This window comes from Sus scrofa, chromosome 4 (genome assembly GCF_054392235.1).
Source record: "Sus scrofa isolate SSC_HxYL_T2T_F1_AM1 chromosome 4, Sscrofa_HxYL_maternal_Yorkshire_Landrace_v2.0, whole genome shotgun sequence".
NCBI lineage: Eukaryota > Metazoa > Chordata > Mammalia > Artiodactyla > Suidae > Sus > Sus scrofa.
Genome location: NC_139386.1, coordinates 40,362,934 through 40,378,303, shown reverse-complemented (window position 1 = coordinate 40,378,303; position 15,370 = coordinate 40,362,934). Strand labels below are relative to the sequence as shown.

At 47.3% G+C, this 15,370-nt stretch overlaps 1 protein-coding gene across 7 annotated transcripts in view; it reads left to right on the top strand.

Moving 5' to 3' along the window:
* PTDSS1 (phosphatidylserine synthase 1) overlaps positions 1-15,370 on the top strand; it is a 77,973-nt gene that overhangs the window by 23,223 nt on the left and 39,380 nt on the right. For all 7 annotated transcript variants that reach the window (XR_014843599.1, XR_014843600.1, XR_014843603.1 and 4 more), the window contains exons 3-5: positions 6,002-6,046; positions 7,438-7,562; positions 13,611-13,769. Coding sequence is in view for 2 of the 7 variants with exons in the window: in XM_021089074.2 (XP_020944733.1) it covers positions 6,002-6,046; positions 7,438-7,562; positions 13,611-13,769 (329 nt within the window). In the remaining 5 variants the exon portion in view is untranslated. The remainder of the gene's footprint in view (positions 1-6,001; positions 6,047-7,437; positions 7,563-13,610; positions 13,770-15,370) is intronic.

The window sequence follows — 15,370 nt, the reverse complement described above, 5'->3', positions numbered from 1 at the left end:
AAAACCAGCACTTGTTTCTCATTAACCACCCTAAGACACCTTCCCCATCTCTCCTGCATAGCTGAATGGAAGACCCAGACTTTTCCTCCTTTTTTTTTGTCTTTTTGCCTTTTCTAGGGCCGCTCCCATGGCATATAGAGGTTCCCAGGCTAGAGTCGAATCAGAGCTGTAGCCGCCAGCCTATGCCACAGCCACAGCAACACAGGATCCGAGCCGCGTCTATGACCCACACCACAGCTCACGGCAACGCCAGATCCTTAACCCACTGAGCAAGGCCGGGGATCGAACCCGCAACCTCATGGTTCCTAGTCGGATTTGTTAACCACTGAGCCACGACGGGAACTCTGACTTTTCTTTCTTTTTATTTGTCTTTTTAGGTCCGCACCCTCGGCATATGGAGGTTCCAAGCTAGGGGTCAAATTGGAGATGCAGCTGCCGGCCTACACCACAGCCACAGAAACTCCAGATCTAAGCCATGTCTACCACCTACACCATAGCTCATGGCAACACCAGATTCTTAACCCATTGAGTGGGGCCAGTGATGGAACCTGAGTCCTCATGGAAACTAGTTGGTTTTGTTACCGATAAGCCACTGTGGGAACCCCGACCCAGAATTCTCTAGGCCACTTTTACCAAATCAGAAATAAAGTATGGAGTTCCCGTCATGGCTCAGTGTTTAACAATCCGACTAGGAACCATAAGGTTGCGGGTTTGATCCCCGGCCTCGCTCAGTGGGTTAAGGATCCGGCATTGCCGTGAGCTGTGGTGTAGGTCACAGATGCGGCTCGGATCTCCAGTTGCTGTGGCTCTGGCATAGGCCGGCAGCTCCAGCTCCGATTCGACCCCTAGCCTGGGAAAACCTCCATATGCCACAGAAGTGGCCCTAGAAAAAAGGCAAAAAGCAAAAAAAAAAAAAAAAACAAATAAAGTACAGGCAAGAAGGACCCCCATGAGATGGAACACCCCTGCTCATCACCTGACCCTAACACTGAGCAGAGGAGGACCTCTGAGAAAATGGTCTGCTAGGGAATAAGACCTGTGCGAAGACACCACGATGAGGTCAGTGTTCCAAGAAGGCTGTCCACACCTGGGCAGGTAGATGCTGTAGAATGTATGGTTTTCAGGGTGACCTGACTGGAGCAGCCAGGTGTGGATGTCCTAGTGAGAACAAGTATCAAGGTTTATTATATAGGATGCGCTGCCTCGTCCTTGATATTTTACAAAGCAAAATAGTATTTTTAGCAATATTATTGTTTTTGACAGTGAAGAGGCGATCCTAGTGAGAAATGCTACTGGAAGGTACTTTGGAAAATACTTCGCGAGGAGTTCACATTGTGGTTCAGTGGGTTAAGAACCCAATTAGTATCCATGAGGATATGGGTTCGATCCCTGGCCTCACTCAGTGGGTTAAGTATCTGGCATTGTCACAAGCTGTGGTGTAGGTTGCAGACGTGGCTTGGATCTGGCATTGCTGTGGTTGTGGTGTAGGCTGGCAGCTGCAGCTCCGGTTGGACCCCTAGGCTGGGAACTTTCATATGCTGCAGGTATGGCCTTAAAAAGAAAAAATAAACTACATGAAGCATTCAGGGTTTCTTTTCAGGATGAAGTAGACAGTTTGATAACTGAAGTAAGGCCTCGATTGGGTTTTAAATTTCTCTACTGAGGAGTTCTCATTGTGGCTCAGCAGAAATGGTTCTGACTAGCATCCATGTGGATGTGGGTTTGATCCCTAGCCTCGCTCAGTGGGTTAAGGATCCGGCATTGCAGGGAGCTGTGGTGTAGGTTGCAGACACGGCTCAGATCCCATGTTGCTGTGGCTGTGATGTAGGCTGGCAGCTGCAGCTCTGTTTGGACCCCTAGCCTGGGAACTTCCATATGCTGCAGGAGCAGCTCTAAAAAAAAAAAAAAAAGTTTGCTACTGAAAGATCACCTGACTTTCCAGGGCCTTATCTCACATTTCATCATTAAAAGGCCCCAGTGATCTATTCCCCACTTCAAGAACCTTGGTGGTCTGCTTTCACTTCTGAAAGCCACTGCAGCAGATTTTTGAAGCCTTTCTCAGATCAAATACAAGGCAGAAAGGACACTTTTTTTTTTTTTCCTTTTTAGGGCCACACCCACAGCATATGAAAGTTCCCAGGCTAGGGGTCGAATTGGAGCTGCATCTTCCATGTTACGCCACAGCCACAGCAACATCAGATCCGAGCCACATCTGGGACCTACAGCGCAGCTTGTAGCAACACCGGATCCTTAACCTACTGAGCTAGGCCAGGGATCGAACCCGCTTCTTCACATCAGGTTCCTCCTATGTCAGGTTCTTAACCCACTGAACCGAAACGGGAACTCCAGGAAGGACACTTTTAAACATCATATTTTATGATGGAATATTATGACATCTAAATGGGATACCAATCGAAGAGGGGTAAAAATTAATGAGTTAAGATAAAAACCAAACTGCAGTGCAATGAGATGAAAATTCTCTTTCCAGTCTCTGGCACTTGGCTCTGTCTCAGGAATCACAGCTGGTCAGAGAGAAAAACCCTTGGGCAGAAGCAGTTACTCTTTAGGTGAAGGAGAGTTTGAGGCCTCATTAACCCCCAATTCCTCAACCACCGAAGCACGGTGATTAGGGTGCGATAAGGATGGGCTGAGTTCTGTTTTCACAAGGCCACTCCTAAAGTAATCACTGGCTAAGGGGAGGGACCTTGTATCAGTTCCCTGCTCTCGCGTGCGCGCGCTCTCTCTCTCTCTCTCTCTCTCTCTCTCTCTCTCTCTCTCTCTCTCTCTCTCTCGTTCTTCTGTCTTTCCTGACTTGGCTTCTCAATTCCACGTCCCAGCAACGCTAGACACCACTCACCGGCTTGCTTCTCTCTGTCCCATCTCCTGGCCCCTGGACAGTCCTGGGTCCCACTCGTGACTCGTTCCCTGCTCTGCCCCTCCTCTCCAGCTGGCCCAGTTCTGACAGAGCTGATGGGGATGGACGTGTGGGCTCTTCGACCTGAGGTGGAGTCTTTATCTGTAAAATGGGAATGGTGGCAGCATCGTCATCCCACAGTCGGGAGAACTAAGAGATAGCCTGGCTCATCCCCCGACCCAGATAAGCACTGCCGACATTAGAATTTTATGGTTACTCTTGAGCACAACACTGTAGGATTTTAAATTATTGATTGGGGATGGACTTCTCTTGTGAGCCAAATAAGAGGTCATAAAATTTCAGAGTTTTACCTTAAAAGACACCATAGATAAAGCTGGGGTCCCATGTTAGGACTGGACGGTTATTAATTCAGTGGCTTGGATGAAGTAACAGGTGCAAGCCAGATCGATACTGTGATGCAGAAGTCATTCCTGGTGACAAGTTGCGCTGTTATTACCTAACATCAGTGAAGAAGAGCATTTGGAGGAGAAAATTACTGAAAAGATGACAGTATTGGCCAACAGTTTTCCAGTAATTTGAAAAAGTTAACCAGGTTATGTTACCTAGAAGGAGATTCTAGTTTCTATGCTTGGTTGTGCCTTTTTTTTTAGAAAAAAGCAGCTGAATCAAAAGAAATTGGGTAATGGAATTCCCATTGTGGCTCAGCAGGTTAAAAACCTGACTGGTAACCATGAGGATGCGGGTTTGATCCCGGACCTCGTTCATTGGATTAAGGATCTGGGGTTGCTGCCAGCTGTGGTGTGTGGCTTGGATCCCTCATTGCTGTGGCTGTGGTGTAAGCCAGCAACTGCAGCTCAGATTCAGCTCCTAGCCTGGGAACTTTCATATGCCGCAGGCGTGGCCCTAAAAAGACAAAAAACAAAGAAGAATTCAGGTATCTCTTACTGTCTGAGCCTTTGCTGTCAGAACTCACAAATCAGATACAGATAAACTTTTAGACAAATCTCCTGCTACTGAGCTCTCACCACTTGCCATCCAGAGCTCAGACACCATGTAAATTTGGATAAAACAGAGTCCCTCATGAATTTAACTTGCTCGTCTTCTGAGCTCTCAGCATTTAAACTCAGGAGCTGAATGGATTTGGAGGGTGAGGGGTACTTGCACTTTATATCCCTGTCATGAACTTGACTCATCCCTAGAAAGCAGTTAGTAATACAATGTAGTCTTTTTAAGAAGAGATGGGCCATTTAAAATGAGTTCCAGAATACAAATTACAATGTAATGTTTGCTTCAGGGATTCTTGGTAGCAAGCAACAGAAGTGGATGATGAAAAGCATGTTAGGAGTTCCCATTGTGGCTCATTGGAGACGAATCCAACCAGTATCCATGAGGTTGAGGGTTCGATCCCCGGCTTTGCTTAGTGGGTCATGGATCCGGTGTTGCCATGAGCTGTGGTGTAGGTTGTAGACTCGGCTTGGATCCCAAGTTGTTGTGGCTGTTGTGTAGGCCGGCACCTGTAGCTCTGATTTGATCCCTAACCTGGGAACTTTCATAAGTCGCAGACGCGGCCTTAAAATGCAAAACGTGGCAGGAAGCCAGGCCCTGGGCCAGGCTTCCAGCAACTGGTCTAACAAGTGAGTGCTGGCCGTAGTCTGGTTCCTACTGTCACTTTTGCAGTGAACCCTCAATGGAACTGCCTCTGCCACAATCACTAGTACCACTTTCACTGGCGTGAGGAGTGTCACCTCCCCACTGCCCAGGGCCAGAGGGAGGGGAGAACCCGGCAGACTTAACCTCCACTGTCACCAGCTCCTGACATCGTCCGGCATGGGTGCGACTAAAGGACTGAGCCCCTCTTATAAAGAAGGCTAGGCAGCAAGCTGTGGCATCTCTCCTGGAGACGGGGGGTTCCTCTCACTGGAAGAGGAGGGCGTGGGCAGCCCCAAGTAGGTCAGGTGCAAATAGAGCAGTGGTCCCGCTTGGGAACTCCAGCCCTTTGATGGTGGCAGATCCATTTGATGGATCAAGGCCCAGCTTATTTGCTTTCTTTTTCCATTACTTTTTTTTTTAAAGGAAATAAAATAGAAGACAAAGTATTGTTGTATTACTAGCAGTAAGAGTAAGTTATGTTCTGTGAAACTTTGCTTTCCATTGTATATGGGTATCTGAATTGGGTCACCATGTAGGAAGTAATGTGTTACCACAGGTGGTGATCTAAAGCCCCACCCACCAGCATGTTCCAGTTCTCCAGGGCTTTGCCTTCAGGGTCATTCCCCACCTCACTTGTTTTCCAAGCACAGGGCTTCTCTCTGTCTCTCTCTTTTATTGTCAGAATCTCTCTCTCTCTCTCTCTCTCTCTCTCTCTCACACACACACACACACACACACACACACACACACACACGCACGCACACACACACACAGAGTCTGGTCCAGGAGACCTTCTCCTGTAGTGGCTCAGCGGAAACCAACCTGTCTAGTATCCATGAGGATGTGGGTTCGATCCCTGGCCTCTCTCAGTTTAAGGATCCAGAGTTGCCATGAGCTGTTTTGTAGGTCGAGGAACAGATCTGGCATTGCTGTGGCTATTGTGTAGGCTGGCAGCTGCAGCTCCGATGCAACCCCTAACCTGGGAACTTCCATATGTGCAAGTCCTGCCCAAAAATAAAGGACCAAAGGGAAAAAAGAAAAAAAAAAACAAACAAAAAACCCACAACAGAATACCTTTTCCTCAGGCTTCTGGGAAGCTGTGAGGTTTCTTGCTAAGTCACAGTTAAGTATTACACACAGTTAAAGGCTGGCCTCCTCACTGTTGTAACATTGTTTCCATGGGAAATAAATTATGGTCTAAGTTCTGAAGACAATGCTTACAAAACAAAGAAACAAACAAAAAAACCCCTCTGTTGTGGAGATTGGTGCCTGTTAACAATTGTGGGGATGGTTGTTACAATGTGGATAAAACATTCCAACCTTGACTCTGACCTCAGATTATTTATGGAGGAAAAATTGAAGCGTAGAGAGCTTTTTCTTTTAACCCTTTATCTCTGTGGGGATCAGGAGCACTGTCTTTATTTTAGTCTTGGTTTGAAAGCAGCCTGTTCTGACCTTGTAACATTATCTCTGCAGGTCCGTTTACTCGACCTCATCCGGCCTTGTGGCGAATGGTTTTTGGTGAGTTACGCATTAGTAGATTTAAAAATCCATTCTATTTTGAGCAAACTTTTTCTGTATATTATTATAGCCGTTTTCCTTACCACTCTACTGTAAAACTTCAGAGCTTTTTAGCTGTTGGTGTTCATAATAGCAATGTTTTATTAAAATGCACTGCCACAGTCTAAAGTGCTGGTGACAGCTGAAATTGTCGCACACATGAACTGTCCCGCCCGCCTCTCCCACAGTGGTCTGTGAATGCACACAGGATATGACTGGAGGGAACGTGGCTTGTGTTTGTGGATGTTGCTCTTCACTAGTGCAATCCATGTGCATCATATGAGCACCTTTGTCTTGTCCACATCCCAGAGAGAGACTGAAAACCTAGCCATCTCCCTAGTGTTGTGAATGGGAAAGAACTTGGAAAAGGAGGGAGTTCCCGTCGTGGCGCAGTAGTTAACGAATCCGACTAGGAACCATGAGGTTGCGGGTTCGATCCCTGGCCTTGCTCAGTGGGTTAACAATCCGGCATTGCCGTGAGCTGTGGTGTAGGTTGCAGACGCGACTCGAATCCTACATTGCTGCGGCTCTGGCATAGGCTGGCAGCAACAGCTCTAATTAGACCCCTAGCCTGGGAACCTCTATATGCTGCTGGAGTGGCCCCAGAAAAGGCAAAAAGACAAAAAAAGAAAAATTATGGGAGGTGGTTTTTAGGATACCAATTACGATATGATATGATGGTAACACAATGCCCCCAGGGTTGACGCGGGGCATGAGACGGTGATGAGTGACCCTGGGCTACCTCTGACCTTTCACACCTGTCACTAGCTGGGACTGGCCCATCCACCCAGCCTTGTCCATCTCTGGTCCATGCTCCACACAATGTCCAGAGTCCATTTCATGAACTGTCACCTAGGTTGTCTTATTTTCCCATTTGGAACTCATCAGGTGCTCCTCCTCTGACAAGTTCAAATCCGAGGTCATTGCGGTGGCCCTGAACCTTGACCTTCAGAGCCGCCTTGCTCTGTTCCCTCTCCGCCAGCGCCCATCTGCAGTCTGGCTCCTAGAGCTCCTCCTGGAACCTGCTTGTCTTCCCTGCCTGCAGGCTGCATCCACTCCCCACCCCTCGACCTTAGTCGGCCTCCCCTCCAGCTCTCAGCTTCAGCACCGTTTTCTCAGAGAGTATGACTGACTCCCCTCAATCTGAATTAGGATCATGAGTCAGACCCTCATCAAAAGAAAGACCAGCTCCTAACAGGGGTCTCTCCCCAGCCCATGTCTCTCCCCACCAGTGTCTGCTTCTGGCCGTAAGCAATTTGAGTCGAATACATCTTGTGCGCGTCTAAGGCACCTGTGCGTCTGATGCGGGCCAGGTCCCCTCTCCAACGTGAGAATGTTTTTGTGTCCCTCAGGGCTCAGCGTGCTCTACTTTCTGTTCCTGGTGTTCCTCCTCTTCCTGAACTTTGAGCAGGTTAAATCCCTGATGTACTGGCTGGATCCAAATCTTCGCTATGCCACGAGGGAGGCAGATGTCATGGTACGTACTTGTCAGCTGTCTCTGAAAGGACACGGTCGACTCTCTCGGGTGTGGGGGAAGTTGACCTCCCATGTGGAATTGCTTCTCCTCCAGGTTCTTCCGGAGCTGCCTAAACCCCACGTCTCTGGGCAGGTTGGGGTGGTCCATGATTCCCTGGGCGATCCATCCAGGGAAATGAATCTTCTCCTGGCGCAAAGGGGGTGGTAGGAAGATGGGAAAGTAGCCAGGCTTGGATGGAAATTCCATTTCTGACTCTTGTGAGCTGTGGACCTTTGGGCTATGAACTTGTAGCCTGTTCTCTTTTTTGCAGAGTGAGATTATACTTACCTTGGGAGTTTATTGTGAACTCAGTGAAGGCTCCACCCAGTGCCTCGCACACACCAGGTCCTCTGATGGTAGCTGCTCCTGCTCCATCAGGGTCACCCTTGGCGCCTCTGCTCCCCAATCCAGCCCTGACATCCTGCTTCTTCCCACCTGCTTGCGGTGAGGGGGCCCACTGTCATGATACAGGCCATTTCATTCATTATTTTTATTAAGCCACAATAAGTCAGAGTTCCTGCTGTGGCACAAAAGGATCGGGGGTGCCTTGAGGGGCGCTGGGACATAAGTTCCATCCCCCAGCCCACCACAGTGGATTAAGGACCTGGCATTGCGCAGCTGTGGCTTAGGTTGCAGCTGTGTCTCTGATCTGATCCCTGGCCTGGGAACTTCGTATGCCACAGGGTGGCAAGAAAAGAAAACACACACACACACACACACACACACACATACACAATAAGTAATTTCGTTCTTGGCTATACAAACTCTGGACTTCAGCTTTTAGGGAAGAGACTGTTTTACACTGTAATACTGTTCCTTCCTTTTTTGTTTTTTGTTTTTGTTTTTTTCTTTTTTTTTTTTTTAAGTGCCTAACATTTTAGTGCACATTGAAGAAAACCCTAGGGATGATCAGAAAAGGGGAACAGGCATTTGGGGTCTGTTTAACAAACAAACAAAAAAAGCAGTACAGAGGAATTTAATAGAACGTCCAAAAAGTGGTCATTCCAGCATCGTTGAGATGGGTCAGACCCTTTGGACGTTGTTTCCAGGTTTTATCTTTCACTTTTATGCAGGGCGAGCTAACAGCAAAAGTAAGAATGCCAAAAATGATTGAAAAGTCTGAAGGAGAAAATTCTGTAAGGAAGAGAATGGTCCAGGGTGACTTAACAGCTTCTGATGCTACTGATCTTGATGGTTGCGGTGAGGATGGCAGCATTTGCTGATTATGGATTGTCTGCTCCACCAGGCGCTGGGGGGGTTGTTATATGTAGTCTATAATATGCACTTAAAATCCCCATTTTGCTGAGGAGGAAATAGATCCCTCTGGCTCCACAACCTACACTTTCCCTTAGGACTGTGCCTCAAGCACATAGTTTTGTTTTGGTTTTTTTTTTCTTTGTCTTTTCTCGGGCTGCACCCACGGCATATGGAGGTTCCCAGGCTCAGGGTCTGATCGGAGCTGTAGCCACCAGCCTACGCCACAGCCACAGCAACACCAAATCTGAGCCGCATCTGCGACCTATACCATAGCTCACGGTGATGCTGGATCCTTAACCCACTGAGTGAGGCCAAGGATCGAACCTGCAACCTCATGGTTCCTCGTCGGATTTATTAACCACTGAGCCACGACAGGAACTCCTCAAGCACATAGTTATAATAACGACAAGTATTTGGTACAGAACCCTTATAAAATATAGATTGGGAGAAGGATATTCCAGATTATATCCCCCCACACACCATTTTGGGGGGGGGGTTAGGCAAATTTGGTCACATTATGAAGTAAACTAACGTGCTGGTGGATATGCTGCTCTGTCTCTCGATCCTGCTCTCACAGCCAGTTGTGGGAGGAGGTTGACCCCAATAATGCTCTGACATCTACCTTCCTTGGGAAGCTGACGTCATAGGGACATCTATTATCACAGTTACAGCCTCCAAAAGAGCTGAAACTGGAGTTTAGAATCTCGTTTTCAAGGATTGACTAATTCTTTCTTGCCAGGCAAAGCCAAGCCCGAGGCAGTTTTCAGCTTCCAGACTTCCAGCTGGTGCTAGACCGGTCTGTCTTCTCCACCTCTCATGCTTCAGTGCTTTTACTTCCTCCAAAACATCTTTCCCAGTCCTAAGGACCTGTTCATTGATGGCGCTAGAGAAACGCCTCCCCTTTGTAGAACTTTGGTAAGAAGAAGCGCCTGTGTGCAGGACGGAAGCCTGTGCTTCCCCAGTTTCTGGGGCCCTCAGTGGCCACCTTTTCCTAATCTTTACAGGCTCTAGTCCATGTCCAGTGTTGCACATTGAAATGGAGACTTCCTTTTCCCTTATAATTAATGTCATAACTTGGGGTTGGGGAAGGTCCCTGAAGTCCTATTAGACGTAGTCTTTTGTGTAATTGTCTAGAAAGTTTGCTATGTCTCTAAATATTTCTTCTATTCAAAAATATGTGTTCTGGGAGTTCCCGCCGTGGTGCAGCACGAACGAATCCAACTAGGAACCATGAGGTTGCAGGTTTGATCTCTGGCCTCGCTCAGTGGGTTCAGGATCTGGCGTTGCTGTGGCTGTGCAGCTGTAGCTCTGATTACACCACTAGCCTGGGAACCTCCATATGCAGCGGGTGCGGCCCTAAAAGGAAAAAAAAAAAAAGTGTCCTGGAGTTCTTGCTGTGGTGCAGTGAGATGAGGCTCTCACTCATCCCAGTCCCAGTACAATGGGTTAAGGATCTGGCATTGCTACAGCTGTGGCGTACGTAGGTCACAGCTGCAGCTTGGATTTGATCCCTAGCCCAGAAATTTCCATATGCTGTGGGTGTGGCCATAAAAGAAATGTGTTCTAAGCTTCAGATAAGGTTTTAGAGCAAATCTGATTTGTAAATTGAGTTATCTTCAAGTTCCCATTGTGGCTCAGCGATAGATAACGAATCCTTCACATACCTGAATCCTTCACATACCTGAAGGTGCAGGTTTGATCCCTAGCCTCTCTCAGTGGGTTAAGGATATGGTGTTGCCATGAGCTATGGTGTTGGTTGGAGATGTGGCTCAGATCCTGCTTTGCTGTGGTTGTGGTGTAGGCCAGCGGCTACAGCTTCAATTCGACCCCTAGCCTGGGAACTTCCATATGCTGTGGATGTGGCCCTAAAAAGCAAAATGAATAAATAAAAATAAACTGCAGTGCCCTGTGTCCCTCTCAGGACCAGGACCTCAGGATCTTCCAGATGCCATCACTGACAAATTTGCTCCTAATAAGTATAACGCCAGCAGACACATTTGGCTCTTTATGGTTTTCAGAGTGTTTTCTCTCATTTGTCAAAGCACAGGAACATTCTCATAGAGAATCCAAGGTGGTCTTCAACCCAGGGTTACTTTAAGAGCAGCCTTATGATGGAGCTCCCATTGTGGTGCAGCAAAGATGAATCTGACTAGGAACCATGAGGTTGCGGGTTCGATCCCTGGCCTCACTCAGTGGGTTGGGGTTCCGGCATTGCTGTGAGCTGTGCTGCAGGTCGCAGATGCAGCTCAGATCTGGCGTTGCTGTGGCTGTGGCGTAGGCAGCTATAACTCCGATTAGACACCTAGTCTGGAATCTCCATCTGCCGCAAGTGCCGCCCTTAAAAAAAAAAAAAGACAAAAAGCTAAGAGCAGCCTTATGAAAACAGGCCTTTCTTATCTAACCCTAAGCTGCAGGCTTGGATGTAAATCAGGGGATAGGGTGGTTCAGGAATTTGGGGCTGACCTGGCCTTAAGCTCTCCTTAACCTTTAAACTCTTCTTAACCTAAAGTGTAACTGCTTTTGCCTGCGGGTATTTCTCTCTGACTGATTCTGATTCCTGTGACAGGCACATGCCTCAGAGCCTGGAAAGAGAATGTCCATCTCATTACAGTGCACTTTGTTTTTTTTTTTTTTTCCAAGCCTTATCTTGACTTATCCCTATAGATTTTTTTCGCCTCTTTTCTCTAGATTTCCCGCTTACCCATTCATAATATCACATGGGAATGTTTCTCAAAAAATACTGTTTTAAAAAATGTCCTGGAGTTCCGGTCATGGTGCCATGGAAACAAATCCGAGTAGGAACCATGAGGTTGCGAGTTCTATCCCTGGCCTCGCTCAGTGGAGGACCCGGCTTTGCCTTGAGCTGTGGTATAGGTCGCAGACCCAGCTCGGATCTGACGTTGCTGTTGCTGCTAGGCCGTGGGTGCAGCCCTAAAAAAGCAAAATAAATAAATAAATAAATAAATAAAAATATCCTTTTAAGCTTCGCAAATTAAAATACACTTTATTTGAGAAAGCCTTCAGACATCGGCTGTGGTGGGTTTCAAAGAGATGGTGGGAGCACAAGATGCTCTTTTTTTGCTCCTTCAGAAAATATTTTTTCCGGAATTTGAAAATATCATACTTCACAGGAATTGTGTCGGCTGGCTGAAATCTTACTCCTTCCTCTCTGATTAATTTGGGGGGAAATGCATGTGGAACATAGCGCTTCCTGAGGAATGTCATATGATAACTGCTTTCATCATAAACACCAGTATAAGGAAGTTGACTTAAAATTATACTGTTAGGTTCCTGTCGTGGCTCAGCACAAACAAATCTGACTGGTATCCTTGAGGACGCAGGTTCGATCACTGCCCTCACTCAGCAGGTTAAGGATCTAGCGTTGCTGTGAGCTGTGGTGTAGGTCCAGACACGGCTCAGATCCCTCATTGCTGTGGCTGTGGCTGTGGCCAGTGGTTACAGCTCTGATTCCACCCCTAGCCTGGGAACCTCCATATGCCTCCAGTGCCCTAAAAAAAAAGACAAAAAAAAAAGTTGATGTATATTAAAAACAAAAAGATATTAGACATGAAACCTAAATTTTTAAAAGCTTTGTACTATTTTAATATTTAGATTATGTAATATTTGATACATAATCTGGGAATAATTGGGAATAATGCTGTTTTCTTCTAATTTCTTTCTTTTTTTTTTTTTTTTGTCTTCTTAGGTCCACATTGAAGGTATATGGAGGTTCCCAGGTTAGGGCTTGAATCAAAGCTGTATCATCATTTAATACTGAATATAATTTTCTATGGTGATTTCTTTTTTTATTCCATAATATTTTGGGATGTGTTATTAAATTTCTGAACCTATTTATTCTTTATTTATTGGGGATTTATTTATTTATTTATTTATTTTAGGTCCCCACTCATAGCACAGGGAAGTTACCAGGCTAGGGGTTGAATCAGAGCTGCACCTGCTGGCCTACACCACAGCCACAGCAACGCAGATCTGAGCTGTGTCTGCAACCTACACCACAGCTCGTGGCAACACCTGATCCTTAACCCACTGATGGAGGCCAGGGATTGAACCTGAGTCTTCATGGATCCCAGTCGGGTTTGTTACTGCTAAGCCACAATGGGAACTCCATTTTTTAAATTTTTTTGACTTTAACACAGTTGCCCTGTCGGCAAGCAACATGGGCTGTGTGATACCACTTTCTTAAAATGGGTTAAGGGAGTTCCTGTTGTGGCCTAGCAGCAATAAATCCAACTAGGAACCATGAGGTTTTGGGTTCCATCCCTGGGCCTTGCTCAGTGGGTTAAGGATCCGGTGTTGCTGAGAGCTGTGGTGTAGGTCGCAGACTTGGCTCAGATCTGGTGTTGCTGTGACTCTGGCGTAGGCCGGTAGCTATAGCTCCAATTAGACCCCTAGCCTGGGAACCTCCATATGCTGTGGGTGCGGCCCTAAAAAGCAAAAAAAAAACCAAAAAAAACAAAAAAAACAAAAAGATGAGTTAAGCCTTTGTAAAATGATTTTGCTTTCTCCTTTAACTAAGCCTCTGCAATTCAGAGCAAAACAGTTCTGGTTTATAAACTCTAATACTCGGTCATTTTTTCCTCAAATGTTCTCAGTTACTAAAACCTTTTTTATTGGGCAGGACATATGTTCACTGTCAAGGTCCTATCAATTCTTTCCATGATTGTCCCAATCCTGGGAGCAAGTTGATGTCTAGGGTACCACTTATCACTCCCCGTTTTGTATTTTGCACAGGAGTACGCTGTGAACTGCCACGTTATCACCTGGGAGCGGATTATCAGCCATTTTGATATATTTGCATTTGGACATTTCTGGGGCTGGGCCATGAAGGCCTTGCTGATCCGTAGCTACGGTCTCTGCTGGACAATCAGTATTACCTGGGAGCTGACTGAGGTAAGATGGGGGCGTGGGCTGCTGTCTCAAAGCTACAGTGTGGGAAGTTTCTTTTTTTCTTTTTTCTTTTTTTTTTTTTTTTTTTTTTTGTCTTTTTGCCTTTTCTAGGGCTGCTCCTGTGGCATATGGAGATTCCCAGGCTAGGGGTCTAATTGGAGCCACAGCCATCAGCCTATGCCAGAGCCACAGCAATGCGGGATCCGAGCCACATCGGCAACCACCACCACAGCTCAGGGCAACACCAGATCCTTAACCCACTGAACAAGGCCAGGGATTGAACCCGCAGCCTCATGGTTCCTAGTCGGATTCGTTAACCACTGCACCATGACGGGAACTCCAAGAGCTCTGTTCTTTAAACTATTCGCGAAATGAAATCTTGGAAACTTGTTTATTCATTGACCAGTTATATCATTCTTCGTCATTCCCAGGGAGCAGAATTTGGCCATGGGCATAGTTATTTCATGATGCCAGTTAGTGTCCTGACCCTCACCTTGAATGAAACATGCCAGGTAGATATTGGCTGCTATCCACCTGCCTCTCATGGCCCCAGAGGCTAGGAAGCCCAAGTTCAAGGTGGCGGCCGGGTTGCTTCCTTCTGAGGGCTGTGGGGAGGCTGTCCCAGGCCTCTCTTAGCTGCTCATGGATGGCTGGCCATCCTTGGTGTCCTTTGGCTTGTGGACGCGTCACCCCAACCTCTGCCTTCATCCTCATGTGGCCTCCTCACTGTGTGCACAGACAAACGAGATGTTCTTTTTCTAAGGACACCAGTCATATTGGATTCGGGATCCAGCCTGCGCCAGTACGACCTCATCTTAGCTGATTACATCTGCAGTGACAGTACCTCCAGATTAGCTCCCCTTATGAGGTACTGAGGTTGGGGCTTCCAACCAGTGGATCTGGGTGCACAATTCACCCCATAAGAGTACCCACTGAGGCACATAGGACCTCCCGAGTCTTTACCATAAACTGGAACGGCAGTGTATATCCCCGTGTGCCCTTAGGAAGCAGAGCTCAGAGCCATGCATGGATCCAGATGTTCCTGCCTGGCTCCACGCTCTGCCTCTGACTCCCAGGCGTCCCCAGACCCTCGCCGCCCTGTGGCCCCTGCACCACAGCTCACGGCAACACCAGATCCTTAACCCACTGAAGGAGGCCAGGGATCGAACCTACATCCTCAAGGATGCTAGTCAGATTTGTTTCAGCTGAGCCAGGACAGGAACTTCCAACTCGCTTTTCTAAACCTCTCTCCAGTCATCCCACTGCTCACACTCATATCTTATCCACCCTTCCCTCTTATCTGAATCCCTCATCTCCTCCTTCCACACTATCCTTTGCCAAAGTGATCCTTTCAGACCTCAACCAATCATAGCCTTCTACCAAACACTCTTCCCCATTCATCTGGTCTTCTGAACCAGCCCACAAGGCTCATGTTAGTCCAGCCTTCACCGGTGCTCCATCTGCCCTGTGCTCCAGCCAGCGTTGCTTCCTTCACTTCAGAGATGCTGTGGCCTTCCCCCCCGTAGAGCTGTCCTCCGAGTTCCACCCGCTCTGTCCTGCTCCCTCCATTGGCTAGGCTCACATCTGTACCCCTGGAAATAGAG